Below are 26,759 nucleotides of genomic sequence, written 5' to 3'. Positions count from 1 at the left end.
CATTCATTACTCAAAGAAAAAGACACTGATGCCTAACTGCCTTGAATAGAAAAAGCGGTACTACTTATACGGAGACTTCCACATGAATCAACCTTGATTACTTTTAGTTTTGTCTGCTGTTGCACGGATAGATGTCATAGAACATAAATTTCATCAAAACTTTTTCAATGAAAAATCCTTTTTTCCTACATCTATCCTTCTGACTACTAAAGATAATATAATTTTTAGTTGGGTTAAGTTTTAGTTTTTTTACTCATTCCTTGTCTTCTATTAAATTGCTTTTAATCTAAGAAAACTGAAAATTTTCTTTCCATTAGTCCTCGCCTAGTGATTTAAATGAAAAATATTACTTTGCTGTGCATTTTTAACAATATTTAAAAAGAGGAGATTCATAATTCTCAATTTGATCCTCATGGTTTTTTAAAAAAAATGTGTGTGTGTGTGTGTATGTGTGTGTGTGTGTGTGTGTGTGTATACAGGGTCTAAATGAAATTGTAATTTTTCTATTTTTTTGTTCTGTTCAACTTACCTTACACCATTTTATTCAGAATTAAATTCTCAACAAGTTTTGTTTAAAAGTTTTATGTGTTATTACCCATTTAACAAAGTTATTGTACGTCAAAGATAAAAAAAACAGGGTTTTTACCACAATTTATTAGTTTTCACACCAGATATCTCAAAATTTACTGCATATACGGTTCTGGAACCTATTTTATTCGATCTCTCAGGTCAAAAACCATAAGAAATCACTAATTCTGTCCCTTAATTAACGTCCTAAAAATTTCACTACGATCTCATTTCACCGGGGGAATTGAAATCCAGGCGAAATTTTTCGCAGGCCGTAACTCGATAAAAAAGCGATTTCGGACATATGTTTATATAAAGTTTTTCCCCTATTTCAAGCTCTAGGAATCAGTTCCCAAATTATATCTCTTTCCTACTGAATCACTGTATATTCTAAACCTTCTATCCTATAGAGTCCTATCCTTAGAAAGTCACAAACAGATAACCAAATCAAAATCTTTATATAGAAGAGAGTTACTACTATAAGAAGAGAATTAATCAGAAGGGAGTTAATTACTATAACAAGGTTATAGTAGTCGTGCTGGAACACGATATTTTGCTTTTTTGTACTCAAGAAGTAATATAATGTTGAGAAATGTATAAAAAAGGGGTAAAATTTGTGTATGTATGTGTGTGTGTGTGTGTGTGTGTGTGTGTGTGTGTGTGTGTGTGTGTGTGTGTGTGTGTGTGTGTGTGTGTGTGTGTGTGTGTGTATGTGTGTACGTACGTACGACACGCCGTGTTGGCTTCTATTTAGTTTAATAAGCAGGGACTAGTTGGACGAACTTCAAATTTCGCGTGGTGTTTTCTACACATAGGGCATTGATGCTAAACCCACCGGGTTGGTCTAGTGGTTAACGCGTCTTCCCAAATCAGCTGATTTGGAAGTCGAGAGTTACAGCGTTCAAGTCCTAGTAAAGCCAGATATTTTTACATGGATTTGAATAACTAGGTCGTGGATACCGGTGTTCTTTGGTGGTTGGGTTTCAATTAACCACACATCTCAGGAACGGTCGAACTGAGAATGTACAAGACTAACACTTCATTAACACTCATACATATCATCCTCATTCATCCTCTGAAGAATTATCTAAACGGTAGTTACCGGAGGCTAAACAGGAAAAAATAAAGAAGGTCATTGATGCTAATAAAGTTGGGAGTTAGGGGTCTTAAAGGAGTAGGTTGTGAGAGGGGGTACATACTTCGAGTCATTTACCGGGATAGTTTAGCAACACCTTGGCCTCTTATTTTCTTGTTACTGAATTAAATTCAATGAGAAGCTTGTAAATTGTATTTCGAGAGTTATCTTCAACAGAAATAATCAATAAAAAGCTTATAAAATAATTAATCCTTAAAGCTAATATATATACTATTTTTCAATAAACATATATTTGCTTGATAAATTAATCTTTTATTCCGAACGATAAATAATGATACATTGTATAGATTACGTCATTTTAAGATAAATTACAATTATAAAATAAAAAATAGATATTAGTTTAATTAATTATTATTATTAAAATATAGACTCATTTAATACATTAAATTCATGAACAATATGAATATATTTAATATAAAAATAACTCCAAAATAATTCACAATTCAGAAGGCGTTATTAAAAATGCAGAGAAATATAGATTTAAAAAATATTTCAATTAATATTATTTAAAATCACGAATAACGTCTTCATAAAAAAGACCTTATAATTGTATTTTGAATAAATTAGTGAGAAAAAGTTTTTAAATGGTTCGGTAATTTTTTGTTAAAAATGACAACGGAAGTATAATAAGGCCTTTTCTCTTTTTTCCCTGGAGGTACAACGAAGTGACGTTACAGCGCGCTTAAAATTGAAAGGATGTAAAACGTGGTATGCTAAGCGGGAAATAAAAACAATATTAAAAATCTAACATAAAAAATCAAAATTTCCGTTCGTCAAAAGGCAAAAATATATTACAGTTTTAATCAAACATTTGAATCCAGATGTACTGCCTTAAGAAATCGTAAGACATTAGATAACATCGATACATTGTTGCCTATTTCGGATGTTAGCCCCCTAGTTTAAACTTCCGAACGCTACATAACAGACATAGTCCACAAAAGTGTGGTGTACCGTTAGTCGGCAGTTGCAGTGAACATAGACGGGTATATCGGTCTGATTTATGAGGTGTCCATGAGTTTATGTGCGTTATTCGCAAACGGCAAATAATAACCTCTTCTCAACGGTTATTCCTCCATCAGGAGCTTCACGGTGACAGTGGTCTTGAGCGGACGAAGTTTATCGTTGATGTTCGCACTCCATTCACTTTGTCCCTCACCACAAACCACCGCCTTCAAAAAACAGACTAGATAGTTCAAAACAACGCGGTTAGTGAAAGGAGGCTGGAAACAGGCCTCTTTTGCCGCACGATCAGCGCGCTCATTGCCTGAAATTCCAATTTGACTAGGGATCCAGCAGAAGCTCACAGTACTATTATGTTAAGTCATTTGAAAAATAACACTCTGAATCTCACAGACGATAGGGTGTCTGGAGTACATGTCACTTATCCCTGTAAGGCATCCACGGAATCAGAACAGACAAATACGTGTCGAAATTTCGGGCTAATTATATTTAAGGCCTTGGCGTTGAGAAAAATGCCTAAGGCGTTGACGAAGTAGGAAGGCGTTTTGAGTAACAGATTCCAGGGCAACTACATGATCGATAGCCGATCTGCCTTGGCGGAAACCGCAATGTGCGGGGGCAATTATAGCATTTCTCTCAAGGTGCCAGGTGCCACACTAGAGATGGTTTATCATACAATCCATTTGCTCGCACAGAGTACTGGTCAAGGAAATAGGACGATAACTGGAAGGGTGTGATTTATCTTTATCAGGTTTCAGTACGGAGATGGCCAATGCTTCTGACCAGGAATCTGGAAATACTTGGTTACAGAATATTTTATTATAAATAGACAAAAGATGTCGTAATGCACTATTCGGGAGATGAGATAACATAGCTAGAATCTGAGGTTCCTAGAACCTGATATTATCGTTTCCGGGTTAAGTGTCACGGGGATCTTTCAATGCATATCTTAGTTCATCAAAAGAAAGAGGAATGTTTAATTCATTTTGCGAATCTTCGATAATAGACGCACACTTTCTACCTCATAAATTCAGGACAGTAGGATGATGTTAGTGAAACTGACCTAAAAGTTTAACCAAACGTATTCGGCACATCAATTAGCGCGGTAACGAGGATGCCGTTGTTTCTAGTCCAACTGACGCTGGAGATTGTCCTTATCTACACATGGCCCGTACCTTTCCCCAATCAGCCGATAACGGAGTTGTCCGAGAATGGTATCGGCATAGTTTAGTCATGATTTTCGCTTAGCACACTGAAATACTCGACGATATACAGTCCTCGCATTGCGTTAGGCGCAGAGCAGTTCTGTTGTAGGCCTACGATTGAAAATACCCAAAGCCCTGCGACGATCTCTCAATACCGTCCTGCATTCATCGTTCTACCAAGGAACAGCAGGCTGTCTTGTTTTCCAGATGTCAGGGGGATATATTCACTTGCACAATCGAGTTATCAGGTGTGCAAGCATGGAAAGTTGGTGGATCGCGTCACCACTTGCATCGTATTAGCTAAATGTATCTTTGTACCCGTTCCGTTTCCATCTCCAAACCGAAGCCGTTGCTTTCCAGTCATATCGGCTGCGGTGATTGCCTTGATCCAACATGGTCCGACCTTTTTCCAAGCAACCAATGATGGAGTTGTCCGAGAAAATAGTATCGACATAATTCAGCCATGATTGCCGTGTAGGACACCGAGACATTCGACGGCATACAGTTCTCGCATTGCGCAAGGCGTAGAGTATTTCTTTCGTAGGCCTGCGATTGAAATTATGTAGAACCCTGCGACGACCCTTAGTGCACTTCTGCAGTCTTCCTCCCACCAAGAAAAAGCAGGCAGCCTTGGCTTTCCAGCTGTTAAGAGGGATATTCACATGCATTATAGAGTACCAAATGTGTAAACTTGGCAAGTTAATGGATTGGGCTACCACTCTTATCGTATTGGCTAAAAGAACCTCATTCCATCCAGTCTGCTTTCTCAACTATCCACCTGCGTGGCTGACTCTGAGGCAAATCACTGAGATAAAAACCAGTCTGTCATCGCTTCCAAAAAACATTATGGAAACACGCCAGGTAAGACGTGGAAGTAGGGATGCTGAATATAGCAGATCAATGCACGAAAATGCACCTGATGAAGATGATATAAACGTGAACGTTCCATCGTTCAACAAGCAGAGATCCAAGTTCTGCCTCAGTCGATCAACTACAGTGTCTCGGGAAGAAAATTATGATTAGCCCAAGAATAGAGATGGGCGTTGAAATCACCAATTATTAGGCATGACAAAGGAACTGTGAAAACAGGTTGAACAGATCATCCCCACTGATACTGGAATTTGGGAGAAGGCATAAGGAGCAGATATTCATTCTAAACGGCCCTAAGACAAAGACCAAAGCAATAATTAAAGAGAGAAGGTCGCCAAGGGGGGTAATAACATGGAACACTAAAAGATAATTGTATATTTAGAGGTAAGAAAAGATGCTGAGCTATGATGCCTAGCGGAGCAGTAGATCTTGGCTGTTCCTGGTATCGATTCAGATGTGGGTTACAGAACACCGCATCAAACGTTGGACGATTTCGTTGAGCTTTAATACGAACTACATAAATGCAGATCATTTGGCTTTGTCTATTCCAAAGGGATGGCTCACCACTTTGAACCAGTAAGCTTACCACAGGGCTTGAACGAAATGCACCTACAGCAAGACGGTTGAATGAATGATGGACTGCATCTAGCATTCATTGGAAGTGCGGTGGACCGAGCGAACGAATAAGCCATGCAACACCAAGTGTATATGTGTAAGAAGAAACAGTGTAAGCTGTTGTGTTGCTGTGTAAGGGTATACCTTGTAATTTCTATTATTTTGTGCTTTATTGTATATGTATGGTGTAAAGGTTCAGCAGCTCAGTGTGTAGAGGAAGAAACGCTGAAAAGGCTAGGGCTATAGGAATGCCGCCCTGAAAATCTTAAAGAGTAAGACTTCTCGTTGGGGAGGCCTTTTCTTGTAAGCCGAAGTTATGTGTTACGTTGTACAAAACAGTTCCGTTGCTTGATTAGGTAGGGGCGAATATTTTTATTTTTTAAGAATAAATGACTATTCTTTTTAAAAAGATTGACATTCATATTTATAAACATGATTTTAAGATAAGTTAACACTCTTAATCTCTAAATACTGGTCTACAATTATTCGTATGGGTCCCTAAACTTACAGCCCATTTTGGTACCTTAAATACTCGTTTTGATTTTTTGAGAGAGCCCCAAAAGATGATTACATTATACTTTAGATGGGAATATACGTAAGCATAATAGTAAACATTTAATAATGACAAGCATAGCGTCTGATCAGAGCGCTGCAAAGCAAAGCAGGATAATGTCACGTATTATTTTCTCTGTCTTCTGATGTCCTTGTAAGATGCTAGTGTAATTATTAAGAAAGAAATTTACGTGCCGATATATTACCATCAATCTGTTGATTCGCATTTCCCGATTCAGCAATACTTCTTGTTTTGTTTGTCATAAATTTCTTTATCCTGTAGCTTTTAATCTGTCGTTAATCTGATGATAATTTTGTTACTTCCTCTTCCATTATAAAACTATTGAGAACAGCTTTAAAAAAAACAATACTTCTAGAGAGCTCGTAGAGAGACTATAAAAAAAATATGGCACGCTGCTTCACTCTGAACCCAGATTGCAGTGTGTTATTAATATGTTTCAATGATACTATTGAAATGCACAAATATTCGACCACAGTCTTATCGTGATACTAAATTGGACATTTATAAAAAAAAAAAAATGCTGTAGAAAACTAAGTACTTTTATTTCATATTTATCTACAGAAAGCCGAATATATTTGCTAAAAATCTGAAAAGATAACGATTTCCGTTGGAAATAAGAATTTCCTGTGATTTGTTTTCGTTTAACCAGTTCATTTAATCTTTTAATGAGATAAATGTATAAAAATAGTTATTTGTTCTTTTGTTTGCTTTGTGATTTCGCTTTAACTTCCTATTTTTATCAACATGAAGATTCATTTTACTGGCTGCTTTAAACCGCTGATAAGGCTTTTATTCATTAAAAATAATTAAATATTTTTATTTCCTTAATACGTGTTTTTTTTTTGTTTTTTTTTTTTTTTTAGTGTAATTAAATTTTACTGAAGAATACTTTTTAGACGAAATATTTCTTTTTTTTTAGGTAATTGTTTTTTTTCTGAAGTGAAATGTCTGTCTGAAAAATGATTTTCTGGAAAGAAAGCCCAACAGCAATTAAATCTCCTGTATTCTGTTTTATTCTAGTAGGCACTATGTAACTTCTGTTGATGAATAATAATTTATTTACAGTCGATTTCATTCAACCAGAAACCTCAAGTAAATTGCATCAAAATAAATCACATGAAAAGGAGCGTCCAACGAAACTCCTTAATGAAATACATTCAAAACCCACGTATAGTACATCTAAGAAGGCACTTAACATTGATTAATTCTAAACAATAACACTACAAACAACACAGTAAAAAATTAAAGATAAAAACAATAATATCAAATAAACAAAAAATAACACAAGAAAACAGTAGAAATGAAACGTAGAAACAGTGGAAGCATAATAACTAGCTTCCAAATAAGTACTGAGATGATGCACAACACTCAAAAGATAAAGTTTAATCCCGAGTATCTCTGACAGTCTCCCAGGTTCAACACAAAACCAACTGGGTTGGTCTAGTGATGAACGCGTCTTCCCAAATCAGCTCTTTGGAAGTCGAGAGTTCCAGGTTCAAGTCCTAGTAAAGGCTTTTACACGAATTTGAATACTAGATCGTGGTTACTGTTGTTCTTTGATGGTGAGGTTTCAATTAACCACACGTCTCAGGAACGGTCGAACTGAGACTGTATAAGACTACACTTCATTTACATTCATACATATCTTCCTCATTTATCCTCTAAAATAATACCTGAACGGTAATTCCCGGAGGATAAACAGGAAAAATGAAGGTTCAACACAAGGAGCCGCGTCAGCCGTCTAACATCTTTGCTATTGTCTAGAAGGTTCACGGCCACATAGTTAACGTGGTCGTTAAGTCTTAGTTTGCACATTGATGTGAATCGTTGGATTTCTTTCCGAACGTACAGTAAACCCGATGGTTGTTGACTCGCTGTTCCTCACAAACCATTGTGGCTGCATTATGGTCTTTACTAATTTTTTCTGGAATCGCTGAATGATTTCAATGTTTCTGGCGCTTTTTATCCCACAGATTTGGATGTCATAGATCCAAATCAGCTTCAGAATCACTTTGTATAACAATAGCTTGTTAGATAGTTATACCTGCAATTTCCTGTCTAATAACCAGTACAGCTCTTTAAACTTGATGTTCACTTGTTTCCTTTTTCCCCTCACATGAATCTTCCATGTTAAACGACGATCCATATAAAGACCTAGGTACCGCACTCTACCAACATACGGAATATAAACTGTATTCAGGTAGATCCGTGGGCAGTCACATCTTCTCATTGCAATCGTCATATGAGTCGATTTCGTTTGACTGACTTTCATTATCCATTAAGTCAGCAACGCGTTGATTAGATCCAACCCATATTGCAGCTTAGCCGAAGATTGACTTGGATCATCATCGACAGCCAGGATCGATGTGTCATCAGCAAATGAAGCAACAGTGGTATGGTCCGGAGCCGGAAGGTCCGCAGTGAAGATAGAATAGAGAATAGGCCCCAAAACTGAGTCTTGAGGAACACTCGATCCAACCATTTGGTGACAACATAAACAATCCTGTCTGTATGTTCAATGATGGAATGTCCACCGCGGAAGCCAAAAAAATAGGAGAACTTATCCCTGTTCTATAATAGGCCACAATCTTCGAAGAAATATCCTCTCAAATACCCTAGACATAATAGATAACAGTCTTACTGACCTGTACGAAGATATCACGTACACTGTTTACCTGGCTTAGGTATTTGTAATACCTCCATTCCGACGGATAGCACGTTGTATGAAGGATGCCATTGAAAAGTTGTGATATATGCAGTACGGCCTTTTGAGATCTGCCCTTCCTAGTCATCTGCAGTACCTCCTTTGATGAGAAAGGCTTAATCAGAAGACACATAGGAATCGGGTTGATTTAAGAGTCAAGAATTTCCTCTTCACTAGTTCCACGGACGTTAAGTGGCTGAAAGACTTTACACAGTAGCAAAAAAGTCGGCCTTTTGGCTGTCGCTTCGAGGCCTTTAGAGGTGGGAACACGGGAGGCAGCCGTTGAAAATTCCTCGTGGTTTTACATAACGAGTAGTTATGTTTTCTATTCAAAGGATAAAGATTCTAAAGATAATTTTTAAACGACTTATTCTTGATAGACTTTGGGAACCGTTTTAGTCTGCGAGCAGCTCTGTTCAAGTATGTTCTACACTCGGATCTCCTATAATATTGTCACCTCCTCCTAAGCTGCCTATTGGTAGTTGTAAGATCCAACACTTCTCATGGATAGTCGCTACCTCCCCCCTTCATGCCACTACATAAGCGTTGAGCGCCAAGCTGCCTCCTGCAGCATTGAGTTCAAAAACTAGGTCTCATTGTCTATATCAGCAGAACATTTCAACGGAACGAACGAATAATAATGAAATTAATTTTTTGTATCAAGTGAAAAAGTTTCAAACCTGTCCAGGGCTCGAAGTTAGAACCTGCAAATGAAAGGTAAAAATGCTACTATTCTTATCGGCAAACGTACAAATAAAATATAATAAATGTGCTTAATTTTTGTCTCAGAAAACCTTGCAACAGATATAAATGTGAATTCAGCATGTATGAGTATATATCTCAAGCTGTCAGTCTGTCACTCCGTGCAAATGCAATTATTCTTTTTGCGTATAATAATGTACTGTAAGCTATCACTTGTAAGCTAGCAAGTGCTAGCTTCTTTGGCGCCGTGGCATGCCGATGATAAGCAATTAAAAATTTTGTTGAGCCTTTTTTATTGATGTTTAATAACGATAACATTATTTTAATGTTTCCCAGTTATTCAATCAGTGAAAGAAAGCATTTCATTCATGTTATCATGTTACACTTTACGGTACGATACAGTTTTATAGTTCATTTTTTATAACATTTTTATTCAATGTTATTTTAATTAATTTTAATTTACCCGTGTTTTTGTGCCAATCTGGTTTTAACAATGAGTCATTCTGTCGTGAAATATAAACCAGGAAAACGCTTAGATAGCTCTAAAAAAAAATCAGCAACTTATATATAACCTTAAAACAAGATAACCCTGAAACTCCAGTTGATGACATTGTTCGAAAAACAAGTAGTGCAACAAGCGTTGGTCTGTTTTAACAAAATAAAGACAAGCAAAATTGATGGTAAACATGTGAGCTCTAATAAAACCGTGTGAAAACTGTTAAATAGTTGGTCGATTTTACTAAAATCGCTATCAGATAAACAATTTATTCGTTTTATTTCAATAACGCAGTTCCTAACTTGAACAAAATATTAAGTGCCATGAATACCGATTCCGAACTGAGAAATTTCTTCTCTAGAAGTACATTACATCATGTTTTAAAATCAATGAATTTTCGTTTCAGGTCCAGAAAAAATTATTCTTTATTGAGTGAACGCGAAGATATTATTTCATGACGTAGGGAATATTTAAGAGAAATTAATTGATTTCGTGAAGAGGGTTAAACAATTTATTATTTAGATGAAACCTGGGTTAATGCAGGCCATACACGGGAAAAGTTATAGGTGGATAAAAAATAAAAAGTGCAAAAAAACGCTTTTATGAAAGGTTTGTCAACTGGGATGAAAATCCCGGTTGGAAAAGGTAGATTGATATAAACGAACGTAGGAAGTGAAAATGGGTTTTTGAACGTTCCAATAATCGTGGTTTACGGATACTGGAATCCAGATCTTCCCACGATGAAATGAATGGGGGCAATTTTATGCCGTGGTTTAAAAAAATTTTCGAAATTGTCGCTGAAGTATCCGTCACAGTAATGGATAATGCACTAAAATTTTAAAAAAACTCCAAATGCTTCGACCCGAAATCGGGAGTGTACACCGAAGACATGTTAAAAGTAGAAATTTTAAAAACAGTAAAACAGCTAGACAAAAATATATTCATTATCAAGTAGATGAAATCACCAAATCAAAAAATTGTGTTGTGTTGCGTCTTCCTCCTTACCTTGCAAAATTTTAACCCGATAGAATTGATATAGGCAGAAGTCAAGGGCTACGTTTGGAGTAACACATTTAAGTTAAGTGGTGTAAAAAATTTGTTGATAGAAAGTAAATAGAGTAGATGCAAATGCTTGGAAAAATTGTATTCTACGTGTAAAGAAAAAAAAAGCACGAAAAGCGGACAGTTAGTGTGAAAATACTACTGAGGATATTGATAATAAATTTGGGAAACGATGACAATAGTTAAACAAACAGCAGCAGCTTATGGGGAATTGAAGAAATACATTGAGGTAACAAATGTTTTTTTTCCTTTTACTTGAAATTTTAATATAGTGGTAACGTACTTATTATTTTAAAATTATCTTAAAATTTTAAGCTTAAAATTATTATTTTTAAACAAAATATGTATTTTATCACAATTTTCCAATTTCTATATTATAAGTTATTTTTACTTCATTTTTATGTTGCAAGTAGAGAGAAGTGTCTTTTTCTCGGAATTGCGCTAAATTTAATTACGTTATAATCATCATATTATGTTTTGGTTTGTTGCACGGTTTCTTGAGATAAATTAAACTTATTTATTAACCTCTTTCTGCAAGATAAAAGAATATTTTTAATAACTAACAACTTCCAATTTGTCTCATTCAGGATACTATTGTAATAATATGGATTGAAATAGATAAATTAGTTCTTAAGAGAATAAATGCATTTAATAATAATCGTAGTTAACATTTTAATTATGTTAAAAACGATGCAGATAGAGAACCGATATAGTACTGCATGTGTGCACTTGGTGCTGGTGCTGAGATAAGCACTTGGAAATGTGTTTTTACATCGAGTGATACTTCCTGGCGACCCCGCGAAACTCAGTAGTCGATTTGCAGCGCGAGAGGCGATTGACCGCTTCAAGAGAGAGGGAATGAGAGAGTTCTCTCCGTAGCATAAGTTAGATCGTGGTGAACAAGTGAGAAATGTTTAAAACCGAATTCGGAGCATGCGGCGCTAGTTATCTAGTGAATTGTTTTATTCCGGCCTTAGAGCGCTAACCAGAGTCGGGGAAACTTAAGCGAAGTTGTATCATGGCAGGTGGCATTCAAACCTGTGCGTTCTCTGTTATTATCTCGGAGCAGATTCGTAAGTGGAAACTAATTCAGTAGTTGTAGTAGTAGCAGCCTAAGATTTGTGTCCTTAATAAATTAAATCAGTAGACGGAGTGTGTGGTAATTACGGTACTCGGTGGATATCAGCCTTCGCACGGGTGCATTGCATTACTAAAAGTAACATATCATGTTTCTATTTTTACAAGTGTGCATGTTTTTGAAAAAAAATTACTATAAGTAGAGATCATCACTTTATTTGTTCAAACTGTTTTCAAAAATGAAATATATGATGCTGTTTGGATCACATATATTTTATTTTTTATTTTTATATTTATTTTTTTTTTAAGAGTTGAAGGAACCGCATTTACGGGCGCCTGGGCATTGTCGGGCTAGCGAACAGGGTCCGCAAGATGTTATTAAATGCGTATGTATTCCTGCGCACTACTGACTAAACCTCCACCCCTGGCTACCCACCCTTCCTGGTACAGCTGGTGTGCATTACTTCAGGAATGGGGAATACGCCCTCACACACATTCAGACACCACAGTCAACAGACACGGACCTCACACCCACAAGATACCAAACATCAGACTAAATTCTCACCAAAACTCCACGACATCCAATCATCACTCAGAAAACATACCTCTCGCCGCACATTCCATACATCACATCAAAGCCAGTCACATCCAATTACATAAACAAACACCTCGCAGATAATCAAACACTACCGCATACTTACCTCACGGGTCATCATCGGACGCGGGAGCGTAGTGCCCACGACCTTATTGCACCCAGACGATCCCCATACGTACGGGAAACTCCCTAGGCTCTCAGCCGCGTGCCTGTCCGCCCCCGCATCCTCCAACGACTCCTTCTACACCTGCGAAACTCCTCCCAGACGTACAGCTCCTCCATGATATTCCTAGCAAACTTTGCTACAGCCGTTCAGTTTTCCGCGCTTGACATTATCTGCTTCAGTTCCTCGGAGAGGAACATTTTCTTTCTATCTATGGTTTCCAATATTTCCCTCCTCGCATCCTCAAATCGGGGGCTGCGAAAGAAGACGTGATATGCTGTCTCTTCCTCGTCTACACACACCGGACAACTAGTGGAATGATCTAGCTTAAACCTAAAAAGGTATTCTCTGAACCCTCCATGGCCCGCTAGAAACTGTGTGAAACAGTAATCCAGTGAGCCATGGGCCCTCTCGCACCAACTTCTCAGGTCCCCAATTATGCGGTGTGTCTACCGGTCTCTATCACTAGTGTCCCACCGCATCTGCCATTCTCTCCTATAATGGAGCTAGCCACTCTCCTTTTTTCCGCTGGTGTTGACACCCGTTGCTCTTTAATGTTCTTCCTGCGGATGATCTCCAGATCGACAGGTAATATTCCCGCCAACACCTCGACTGCCTCCCGAGAAACCGTGCGATATGCAGCTTTAATACGGAGGCACCTCCTTCTGTGTATTGATTCGAGATCACTCCTGTATACGCCGTATCTAGTGACCCTCCCCATATCTCGCACCGTAAAGTAATGTGGAGTATATCACTCCAGACAGCAGCCTCCTCCTCTGCTGCCTTGGTCCCCCACAGTTCGGCAGTAATCTGGCACCAGACGCATGACCTTTTCAGCCTTCAAGTCTTGGAGGCTTTTCAAGCCTCTAAGACTTGGGTGCTGAACCGCATCCCGGCGTCCACCCATATTCCAAGGTATCGCAGTCCTTGAAACTATCCTTTGACCCTCAAGCACCATCTTCAATGTTGGCCTTCGCTTGGTTGTTGTAATCACATCAATCTACGTCTTATCTGGAGCCATAGTTAGCCCGACTTCGGCCATCCAGGTTTTCATTGTTGTGTATGAGCCTTGAATCTGGGCGATGTATTCTCAGAGTACTCGACTCCGCCACGAGGTCCAAGTCGTCTGCGTAACCTACGAGAGTGACGTCCGGCGGTAGAGGAGTGCGAAATACACTATATTACAAAGAGCCGGCCCAAGGATCGACCTTTGTGGAACTCTTCTATCTATGCACCGTTAGACCGCTCCGTCCTTCACTTCGCAGATCAATTTGTGCCCACTGAGATAGGAAGGAATTATCCTTCTCAGATATGGGAGGACTCTCATGCTTTCCAGCGCAGTCCTAATAGCGTCGTGGGTCACACAGTTAAATGGCTTGCCAACGTCAAGCGCCACGAGCACGCAGATCTTCCTCCCTCCAATGATTCTTCATGCCATACCAACAACTTCCGACACCGCTTCCAAAGCAAATCTTCCTCTGCGAAAAACCATTTGTTTATCCGAAAGTCCCCCTGCGTCTTCAATAACTCTGGTCAGCCTCTGCGCAACATGCACTCGAGTATCTTTGGCATGGTGTCGATCATCGCCAGTGGTCTATAAGAGGACGGTAGCTCCGGGTTCCTCCCCGGCTTGGGAACCAAGACCAGGCGCTGCCGTCTCCACCTCTGGAGGAATACTCCTCATCTAAACAATTATTGTATACCTTCAAAAAGGCATCAGGGTCCGTCCCAATTATGAACTGTTCATTTTTTATAATCTAAAACAGTCTTGAGCAACTGCTGTTTACCTGATAAAGAAATAACTTGCCGCGTAAATCTTAAAATATGATTAGGTAAGGTGTATGTTACATCTAGGGGAGTTAATGGTTGTAGATAATTTTATTTTTATTTAGGAGTTAATTAATAATGATTGTTTTTAGGAAGTTTTATCTAGTAAATCTAATAACTCAAAATATTCTAATTAAGTTTGTTGCTGCTTCATTTCACAAAAAGGGATTAAATTTTAATATTTCTATTTCTGGCAGCGATATAAAATTAAGATACTTTTGATGTAATTGTTCGCATTCTTGTAATTTTTTTTTTATAATATGTACATTTCAATATATTTATTTATACAACTATTAATAACATTATGAAGCTTGCATTTTATTTTCAAATAAATTTTTATCATTTCCATTTTACACTAATTTTTTTTTAAATTAAAAAACAATGTTTAAACAACCTTGTTCTTTGAGTTAGGAAAATGAACTGGCGAATGTTTTCATTTATCAATTTCAATTTTCTATCCGTTCAGATTTATTATTATTTTTTGTCTTCCAAAAGTGAAATGAGTTTTTGAACAGTAAATAACACAGCTGATCGGTATATTTTGTATTCTTGCAATAAGCAACTGTTACTTTTATATTCTATTTATAGCAACTATTTAACATAAACAGTGTTGTTGTCATTTACTGAATTAAAAAATTACATTTCATTTTAGAATATTATTCTAAACGGTCGGCCTGAGTCTGTACAAGACTATACCTCACTTGCATGTCATATATATCATCCTAATCTCATTGGGCCGTGAGAGAGCTTACTTATTGTTCACTAGTTGAATAAATTAGAACTTACAGATTTGGGAAATAAATATATATATATATTTTTTTTAATATGAAAAGCGGTTATGTCCTTTTGTCCAATTTAAAGTCATGTCCTTTTGTTGAAGTCATACGGTGAGAATATGTAAAAATATGCTGCACATATAAAATATTAAATTCCATTGAAATTTTATACAGTGTCCCGTACGTTTTCATTCATAGAATACATAAAAATAATTAATAATTATTATTATTATTATACGAGTAAATTCATAAAATTAATAAAAATGGTTTTCATAAATAATGTTTATTTTTTCTATATGTGGAAACTTAAGGGGCAACCTGTATATTGATGAATAAGTAATTAATTTTAGTATTATTTTTACATTTAAAATTTTACTGTTATTTTTAGAATTAATACCTATTTTTTTTAAAGTTTGAGGTAATGTTTATTTCTTGATTAATTATGTAATAAGCTGCACAATTGTTTTGGTTTTCTTTAACCGACTTCAAAAAACAGGTTATGTATTCAACCCGTATTTTATTTTATATTTGTTAGCGCATAACTTTTTTCCTATTAATCCGATTCAAATAAGTCTTTTTGAAATTGACGCAGCTGCTTTCGCCGTGATGTGATATTGAAAATTTTATTTCTGCTTTGCACCAAGGAGATGGAACAAAACACTAATGACCTTTGACTGGAGGTATGCACATTATATCACCAAAAAGGAACACATTACTCCGTTATTATTATTCCGCCAAATAACTTATCGTTATTAGACACAGAAAATTATGAGATAATTATTTTTTTAAATGGAGCCGACATAAAAATACGCTAAAAAGTAATAAATAATTCGTCCAAATAATTAATTAATTCCTAGGACGTACTTTTGAATCGACGCCAAAATGCATGATGTTATTTGTATGATACTTGAATGGACCTATGTGATATGGAATGGCGTGTATAAGAACGAGAAACAAATCAAAGCATATAAATATGAATTCCACTGATGTAACATCGATATTAGTTTTTATGAAGTATACGTATATATTATTATTGAACAAGAAAATAACAATATTACAGAAATTAATTTTGTAGAAGCAGGCGCCCATCCAAAAAATCGTGTAAGGAATTAAGTATTTGGACGAAATTATTTCTTACTTTTTAGCGCATTTTGATGTCGCTCCATTTTTTTAAATAATTTATTTTTGTACTTTCAGTTGAATATTTTGTTTGAAGTCTGTTTTGAAATTTTATGTTAATGAATAACATTTTGTTTTACATTATTTTTTACAAAAAAAAATTACGGAATCTTTTTTTTTTCTTTTTTTTACTAAACTTTGGTGCTTTATAACTTGGTGAAGAGTTTTTCGCTACCCTTATATTAAGGAAGAATAAAAGATCGTTATTTACTCACCCGGATTCTATTTCATTCAGACAAATCTACCTGATCAGTTTATCTTTACAGTATTTATCTTTTTTGTTTCAGAAAACTAATATAAGAATAAGAAAAACAACCCCGGTTTCTTTCAGAATCATATCCACATCGACTTAAGTTGATAATTAGTGCTGCACATTTTTTCCTCAAAAACTACACAACAAGCATAACAAGCTATTTTCCTGTTGACCGTGGACAGTATTAAGGAGGCAACATATGATTTATGATCCAAAAAATAATTCTCACAACAACCTCGTTTTATTATTTTTTTATATAACTTTGAATCCCTAAGTCATAATTCATACTTGAATACAAGTTATGACATTTTGCCCTTTGTGATTATTTTAAACCGTGATTGCTTAATAATTAATTAATAGTAATGAATCACTGGATTAATTTTAAAGTTTGAATTTGTAATTAAAAAACAAAAAAAACACCTTTATTAATGAATATTGTCAAAAAAATTGATTTTATAACAATAATTAACAAATTTTGAATTTTCATGAAAAAATATCAATTCTTCAACTATTTCCAGTGAATAACACTTGAGTACGCACCGATACAAATTTTTCAAAACTTCAGAAATTTAGGTAGTTCTAGTAAAGATCCTTAAATAATCTTCGGGCCAAAGAATTCCGATATAAAAAATCATAATCTTCTGCTCTATTGGTGGAATTTTGACGTTATACATTCTTCTTTTTTTAATATTAATCTGAATTTATAACAATCAGAATTCATCCATTTCCAATTAAGTGATTTTTGAACAGAATTATGTTTTGCATATCCTGTTAAAAAAAATATTTAAGAATTGTTTTAACAGTGTAAAATATAACTTTAATTTATTAATAAACAACTTATTATTTATATAGTTAGCGTATTGTAACCGGAAATACAAAGAGCAGGAAATTGTATGTAAGCGTAGTATTATTATTTTAGATAACACCGGACTACGTAATAATTGAACATTTATTATTATATGTATTTTTTATAATAATTTTTCTTATCGGAAATAAATCAAGAAGTAATGAATTTATTATCAGCAATAATATTGTACATAGTTAAAAATGAATAGAGGCTTTATTTTATTGCTCCTGTTTTATCTAAAAATTAATAATTACAGTAAAAACTAAGTATAATGTTATTCTTTTCTCTAATCACTTCTCTTTTAATCGCATTTCATTATTAAATTATATTTAAAAACTGAAGAAAACTAAATAAAAGTGTGAAGTGCAAAAAAACAATGTATATTTTTTGGAGGTGGGGAATAAATTTTAAAAAATTTCTAAAAATACTCATAGTAGTTTAAGCTTAAAAAAATTTGCTTAAGTAAAGTCTTCTGTAAATTTAACACCGTTTCAACAGAGGCTAAAATAAACAAAAAAAGTTTTCAAGAATATTCTCTGAATTTTAGTTTCGGGGTGTATAATTTAAAAAATTGTAGACGTTTCTTGATACCTCAACGTACGAAGTATAGACTTTAAAAAAAAAATATTTAAACCAAAGGGGAATAGGGCAAATCTTCGGTTTGAATTTTAAGAGGTGGAGGTTGATTTTAATAAAAAAAAAAATTTGGGTATATATGCATGTAGGTAACAAAATTTCTTTGATAAATTTTTCTTTAAAATGACCCTAAGATATGACTAAATAAATTTTCCTCATATATAAGAAAACTTATTCGCTGAATTTTTACAACATCGACGACATAAACTTTTTTTATATAATTTTATGTAAAATTTATTCCGTTTTAAAGAAACTTAACAGTCTTTAAAGGTTCGTAGATTGTCGTTGGAATATCCAGTAAAATCAGGTGTAATTCTAGGTAACTCAAAACAGGTTAACAGGTAGAAGGGTTGATAGGTACTCAGAAATGGGACTTGGTATGACATTTCTGAGAATAGATATTTTAATAACTATTAAAATGAAATACAAAAAGAGGGTTTTCATTAATATTACAAAAATCCTGTTAACCAGTATTATTTATGATTTTTGAACAGTTTTCTTTACTAGAAAAAGGCATTTTTTAAAACTGAAGTACTGTTATGATCAGATATAAAAAAATGCGTTAAAAACAACCATTGAAAAAATTTTAATATGGAAATAATACAATAAAATTAGTCGTAAGATTTATTTAATTTTAAATAAAAATTTAAATATTAAATCGTTCATCTTTTAAGAATACAAAAACCAAACAACATTTAGTGCTATGAAGATAACTTTTTTTTTAAATAAAAAAATTGAATATAAAATATTATATTTACATTACAATCTCGAAAAATGTTTTCAACTTTTGAGAATTTATAATTTTATTGATTGTTATACTTTATTATTGTAATTCATTTATTGTATTTTATGAATATGCTTTCAATTGTGATTTATATTACGGTCATAAATGTTATATATTGTTATAATATAATATTCTGTATTTGTATCAATATATTTATATCTTGCTCTTAAACTCTTACTCTTTATGCTCTTAAATTTCTAACACTCTTCTCAATAAGCTAATAATTACACTTTATTTGCATCTACATGCATACTACACGCAGGCACATACGCAGCAACACATACAACATACACACAGATTACATAATTATTACACTTTCTAGCCAATGATACCATGGTAATTCGGGTCATTGGACACATCTCGCAATAGGTGTGTCACAAACAACATATTTAAAGCAATTCTGGTCGCTATAAGATTATAGATATATATATTTACGTATATTATTACAAAGTTATTAATATTATGAACATTATGGTTATTATTCTTATTGTATTACTATTTTTAAACATTGCCATTGATTTGTGATCACTTATATATTATATTGATAAAAAAATGTAAAATAAATATACTTAGTTTATCTTGTGCTACTGAATTGTATTAATGACGGGCAATATGTTAAGATTCATTTGTTTTCTTCGTCCTCTTGCTTAATATAAAAATCTTATTTCTTTTTATTTGTTAATGAACCAGCTGATCTTAATTGTTAGAATTAATTATATGAATTACATTCCTTTAAGATATTTTAGTAACATCACTATATTTATTGTTCTAGCTGGACATATTTAATATATATTTAAAAACGTAAATTATTATAACTCATTGCAATGATTAATTAATGAAGTTTACATTTTGAAAGTAAATAAAGGAAGTGATTAAGTGATTATTAATCACTTCCTTTATTTACTTTTTGTATGCATTACTTAATGTATACAATTTACATAACCAACGAATTGCTCCGCGGCTGAAATTGTACAAGTTACGGAAATAAAGGACTAACATCGTTATTCAGTATTTAATTAAATAAAATAATAGGAAATATATTTTATTAGTTAAAACATTGGGCAGTAGTTGAATTTTCATACCATTTAACCCCTTCAATATTCTTAATGTCTCCCTATCCTCTCACCTTTTTTTTGTAAAAAAATTAATACGAGTAATCTTCCTATTTACAAGCTGCATGAAATTCGTGACTGTAGTTTGTGTACATTTTTCTTATTTTTACTTTCATAATGATTTTTTTAAATCTAGACTTCAGTATTTTTTATTTAGGAGATCTTAAAAACGTCATAGATGTATTTTTTATTGATAGCAATATTTTCCCCGTTGTTTTATTAGTATAGTTACATTACAAGTAACTAAAAGAAATTAGAAAAATTTGGAAATATTAATTAGTCCATATTTACAAAAATGAATTTTCTAAAAACTTTTACTTTTTTAAAATTTATTAATGTTCATTACTTGACATTTTTCTTTTCTTTGTTTAGATCATTTTTTAAACCCTATAGCAGAACACCTTTCGATATTAAGTATTATACTTCGAAGTAGATATTCTCGCATAGCTTTTGAGTATTATGGCACGGTTTACTAATTCTAGGATTTCAGGAATGGCAGCAGATGTAAAATAATCGTTATTTCTATTCCCGAAACATTAAGCAAAATAATTAAAATGGTATCATTCTTACATTATTAATAACGAAGTAAAGAAAATTAATAATTGTACATCACGATTTTACCCTAATCATAATTTAGAAATATCTTTTATTAACTTTTAGTTGATGAAGGTGAGACCGAAACATAAGAAGAGGGGTTTAGATGTGCGATCCAAGTGTATTAATTGTTGTAGTACAGCCAAAAATTAATTTTTCCTTAATTAATGCATTACATTTTAATTTATTTATTTTAGTTTTATTTAATTATAACCAGCGTGTTTTTTTTACTCATATTATTATAGGTAAATTAATTTCGCTGACCTGTGTGGCCGTGTAGTAGTGGCTCTTTTTAATCCGGAAAGTTCCCGGTCAGATACGACATTTTTTTATGGGCTACAAATTTCTTATTACACATCCTCCAGAGAACCACTAGGGAGAGCCGTAAAAATCCCGCCAAATGCTTACCGTCTGTCCAAAAGTAGTTCAATAATCTCAAACAGTTTAAAAACAACTGTTTTTGCTCAAAAATGACTATATAAAAAAAAATCAGTGGACATTAATTAGTTATTATAATTATAGTTATTTTTTATAATAGAAATTATAGAACCATTATTACGATTTTTTAAGTTAATTTTATTGTAAAATAACAAGATCACAGAAGCTTATAGTCATTATTTGAACGTGACCGTACTCTGTGAAATAACGAGCCAAATACTGGTTCTTAATTCTAACTGTGGGGTTTAAAAGCTTTTTCGAATACTTTATATATCTCCTGTTGTCATCTTTGTAATTATTATGATTAAAAGAGTACACTAATCTACATAAATAAAAATGTAAATGTTCGTTTATTCAAAATCTTAAATCTCGGAAAGTTCTTTACAGATTTCTTTGAAATTTTGACACAACTTTGCATTCGAATATGCGCATGTTTTTATATACCTAAGATGACAATTTTACCTAAGATGACTTTTTTACCTGTGACAGGTAAAAAACAGCGATATCTGTTGGACGTAAAATCAACAAACGCTATACTAAATATTTTACGATTCCATTTCAATGTTTCCGATATGTGTGTCCACTATAGAGGAAAAAACTACTTTACGCGTGGGAAAAAGGGAGAAAGGGAAAAATCGAGAAAGGTAAAAGCGAAGAAGGAGAAAATGAAAAGAGGAAAACTTGGAAATGGAAAGAGGAAAAAAGAAAAGGGGAAAGAATATGGTAAAAAGGAAAGGGGGAAAGGTTAAATTTTGTGAAGTTCCGTAATGTTCATTTTGTTTTATCAAACTTTCAATTGTGTTCAGGTAATCATATATATATTCAAATCTAACAATAGCGAAACATTGCCGGGTCTGCTAGGTTGTATTATAATTTTTTTTTTTTTTAATAACTTTATATTTAATAATAATAAAGAAATTAAAAAAATTTAAGTATAAAGTCGTCAAAAAATCATATTGTTTACCTCCTTTTACCCTTAATTAAAAAAATCTGATGTGGATACCGTATGACTTTCTTGTACGCGTATTAAATTGCATATATTTTTTAAATATTTATATTTTTTATTTTATGTTTTTTGTACGACGTACAAGGAAGTAAAACCTTCTGACGATGAAATTTCTAAAGTTTTGGTGGACAATTTTTTTTTGGTTGTATTTTGACGAGTTTAATTTGTTTTAGAAAATTATATATTGTGTATTAAGAACGTAGTTTCATAAAGTTAAGTTTATCTCTTTTTTTACTTCTTTGTACGAAGTAAAAAAAGTATTGTGATCGCGAAAAATTTCGGTTTTCAGATTTCAACGGAAATATTCATTTTGACCATCCCTGAATTCATTTTGACTAGTTTCGGCGTGATGTCTGTACGTACGTGTGTATGTATATACATACGTATCTCGCATAACTAAAAAACGATTAGCCGTAGGATGTTGAAATTTTGTATTTAGCACTGCTGTAACATCTAGTTGTACACCTCCCCTTTTGATTACAATTGACTAAACCAAAGGTGTCCAAAAACAGTTGGATTTTGGAGTTTTTCTTAACTGCAGGAATAAGCCCTCATTAAAATCTTTTCAACGATATATTATAAGTAGTACTTATTTTCATCGGTTCCAGAGTTATAGCCAAATGAAGTTTTTGGATCTTGAAATGGAAAGACACATCGGTTCGAATCGGAATTCATCTCCTTTTTTTTAATTTAAATATATTGATTTATTAATAATTATCGACCTCTGATTGTAAAAAACATAATTCAATAACAATAAAAAAAATGAAAATATCGGAAGTTATTAATGAAATAAAATTTTCTTTTCATGTTAAAAAAATGTATGTGTATTTAATAGGCGTACAAGGAAGTCATGTGGTGTCTACATCAATTTTTATCAAAAGGAAAAAAATTGTATGACATTTTTATGGGCAGAATACTACTAAATTTGAATATAAATATAAAAATATAAATTATTAGGAAACATTAATGGAAACATGAAAAAAGTAAAATGTATGTATACAGTACATACATAAGACTTTTAACTTGAGTTTTATGTCAACCGGGTTTAATAAATACTATGGGCACTGTCAAAATATTTTAGAGCATACATACTGTGTATTAAGACAATTCTATCTTTAACTATTTTTTTTTTTTTAATCTAACCAGATTATTTATTCCAATTAAAAGTTCATTTTCAGCATTGTTTTTTTTTTTAATTTTCTCTGCTACAGCAATGAATGCTACAACAGCAACTATAACTATAATGGAATCTATATACTGTTGAACGAAAGAAGGATTTAGAAGGAACGAAAAGGGATTTTTTTCTCAGAATAAGTGGTCCGTTTAACAATTTTTTCTTTGTAATACAAACAATGGCACCTTCAAAACCTCTTGTTCCACCAGAAGGATTACCGGACCGACAAAAGAACTTAAAGAAAAACGTTAGGGCGCGGACAATGAAAATTATTACCCTTGAACAATGAAAAGGACGGGTTAGGTAGCCTACTGGTTCTGCAGGTCGCAGGTATAAATACTGCCGGGGACAAGCGAACAGAGTAAGTATTTTTGTAAACCCGAGCAGCGAACGTTAAAAGCGATATAACTGTAAGCGTTTGTTAATGAGCGAAGAAGAGTTCGCCATGGCTATTCCATTTCTTGAAAACAAGAAGTTCAGAGAATCATTGGTGAAACAGGAGGGGAAGTTGACAGTATTCTTCTATTCATTCGTAAAAGGTAGGTTAGTACTTTTTTAAACGGTAAAAGTAATAATACTTGCAGAAAATTAATCATATGAATTTTAGATTTTTCTATTTAACTTTGGGAATTTAACATTTGGAATTCAATATAAGTTTTTTAAAATAATTCGTTATAAAGATTTTAGTAAATCTTAATATATTATATTTTGTATTTTATATATATATAATATATATATTATTATTATTATTTAGAGAAGTAAATTGTATTTATAAGAAATCTTTACGTTCGTAGTCTCTCAATATCCTTGTCGAACACGTAATACAGAGATCGGTTAAAAAATCTAAAAAATAGGACTTAAGGTTTGTGCCTTAAGGAGACATTTAAAAAAATTGACGAAAAAAAAATTAAATAAATAATCTGCGAAATAAATTTTTATTCCGATGCTCTCGAGTCCAAAAATTATTTTTTGTCTCCCGGACGTTTTACGTACGTTATGTAGGTAGGTACTACTTTCGGAGGAAAATAGTATATTAAATTTTTACAAAAATTGGAAAAAGGCGTGTGGAGATAAAATAAAATTTAAATCTTTAAAAATAAACCAAATTTTTACTGGGTATTTACAAAAAGATTTTCTTAAAAAAGGTTGAAATTTTTATCAAGATTACAAATTACCAAATTTTTTTTAATATTTCCCCTCAAAAAAAATAATTTTGTTTATTTTTTTTAGCAATATCTTGCTTCAGAAAAGGAGTTAATGGATTTTTGTGTCTATATTTTATTTATATTTTCTAGGTCTCCAAACCACAATAAAACATTTTTGCTCATCCCACTACGGTGGTCAGTGGTAAAAAACTTTTTAAAAATTTATTTTTAATTTATATCCATCTTCCACGTTATCTTGCATTTAAAACGTAATATTAATTTTTTATAGCCCTTCTCTTTAGTGTTTATTGAAAAAAAATAAAACAGCCAAAAATTATTTTATCATAAAGTACGAAGAAAGCTTAAAATGAAATGCACACTGACTATGTCGGTCAAGTTGTGCAATTCATTGCCAGTTTTGTTTTTTTTTTTTTAGAATAAAGAAAAATCTTTGGAGCATGGTGTTCACGGAGAATTTTTTAAAAATATAGGTAGTTCGTTTAAAATTAAGAATAACTGAGGAAAAAGGTTTTAAATAAACGAACTAGGTTTGTAGGTTATTAAGTACTGAAAGTACAATTAATGAAACAAAGATTGGATCTATGAAACATATATTTGAGGGTGTAGGATGCTGTAAATATATTGAGATTTAAATAGTCAATTGACTTAAAAGAAAAAAAATTCCTGATAAGTACGTAAAAAATTTATATTATAGTTATTTTTTTATAATAGAAATTATAGAACCATTATTACGTTTTTTTAAAAGTTAATTTTATTGTAAAATAACATACTAATGTATATTGCAACAGTTTTTTTTTGAGATGAATAAGCTGATTTTGAGTTGCGTGTTTCATATACGTTAGCATTCTTTTTTTATTACCAAACACACGTGCATGGTTCCATTTCTGTATTATACACGACATGGGGTTTCATATCGCATGTTTTACGATAAAGCATTTTCTTCTACATGCTTTAAAGTTAAATGTTGTGTACGATTATTTCCTATATACTAACATTACTATATTCCCGTTTCATACCTACATACATTGAAAATAGAAGAAAAAATACTGAAAACGAATATCGGATGTAGAAATATCTATCTATCTTCTTTCATTACTTAATATTTCTAGAATACAAGCACACATTTATTTGATTTTTTTTCTTTTTACTTCTTTAAGAATAATATTGACATGTTGAAATATGAAAGTTATGTTAAACATGGCATGGATATGTTTGGATAAATCAATAAAATATGTAAAAAAGTTACCTACCATTTTCTACACAGATCTCTTTAATAGATATATTGATCCAAAACACCCATTTTTTCCTAAAACACAGTAAAAAAAAAACTTTTTGCGTGATACATCTTGCCCTCTTTATCTTTTAACGAAATACATATAACACGTGTAGTTAATTGTTCTGCGTGTGGAATTTCGCGTATAATTAACGAGTGGCGTTTAGAAAGTATCCGTAGAGAAATAATTTTAGTGTTTACATTTTTTATTATTTTTTTAACGGTGATTCATAAGCATAATTGAAATCTGTAAGTTCGTTTTTTTATGTTACGTTTTTCCATTTTTTTTTATCGTAGATATACTGTGATAAATTTAATCGATTAATATTTTTAATTGAGCTTTTCTTTTTATTAATTTTTATCATACGAATATTTTTTTATTACAAGGGAAGGTATGATGATCATGTCAAAAATTGGGCATCGGGTTTTTTTAATTCTTTAAGTTTTATGGTCTAACTAGTTGGGCTCTAAAATACATATACACATATGTGTGTCACACTGCTTTTGACCTTATTTCTTACGATTGACCAAACCGATTTTCTTCAAATTTGACTCAAATATTTCTGTATATGGGGCATTCATCATATTAGTCTTTTTTCAAAATCGGTTCAGGAGGGTATCGGGAAACCCCCAATTTCGGTTGTCTTTGGAGGCATTTATACAGTTCATATATAAATAACCCAAACAAGTTTTTTTCATTAAGTCAACCCCATCTCTTAAAATTGAAATGTTTTTTTGTTCTTTTGCCCTCTATTATTTTAAATATTTTTCAGTAATCTTTTGAAAGTTTATTCAAAGTTTTTATTCAACTTTTAAAGAAATGCTTTCAATTTTTTTTTAAATTATAGACCCCGGACATAAAATGCAGAAAAGCTTTTTTGAAAATCTTCTTTTTCTTTTTTTAATCTTTATTGAGGAGAGTGCAAGATTTAAAGAAAACTATACTTA

The 26,759-nt window shown here is 32.8% G+C and overlaps 1 protein-coding gene across 1 annotated transcript in view; it reads left to right on the top strand.

Annotated features, from left to right (window-relative positions):
- The first annotated feature begins 11,759 nt into the window (after positions 1-11,759).
- The window catches only part of LOC142324237 (uncharacterized), a 64,824-nt gene continuing 49,824 nt past the window's right edge, over positions 11,760-26,759 (top strand). Inside the window, exon 1 of the mRNA XM_075365075.1 lies at positions 11,760-11,984. Coding sequence (XP_075221190.1) covers positions 11,930-11,984 — 55 coding nt within the window. The 5' untranslated portion in view covers positions 11,760-11,929. The remainder of the gene's footprint in view (positions 11,985-26,759) is intronic.

The sequence above is a fragment of the Lycorma delicatula genome, chromosome 4 (genome assembly GCF_047948215.1).
Source record: "Lycorma delicatula isolate Av1 chromosome 4, ASM4794821v1, whole genome shotgun sequence".
In the NCBI taxonomy this organism is placed as follows: Eukaryota; Metazoa; Arthropoda; class Insecta; order Hemiptera; family Fulgoridae; genus Lycorma; species Lycorma delicatula.
The sequence above is the reverse complement of the archived record's forward strand: the minus strand, read 5'-3'. Positions and strand labels throughout refer to the sequence as shown.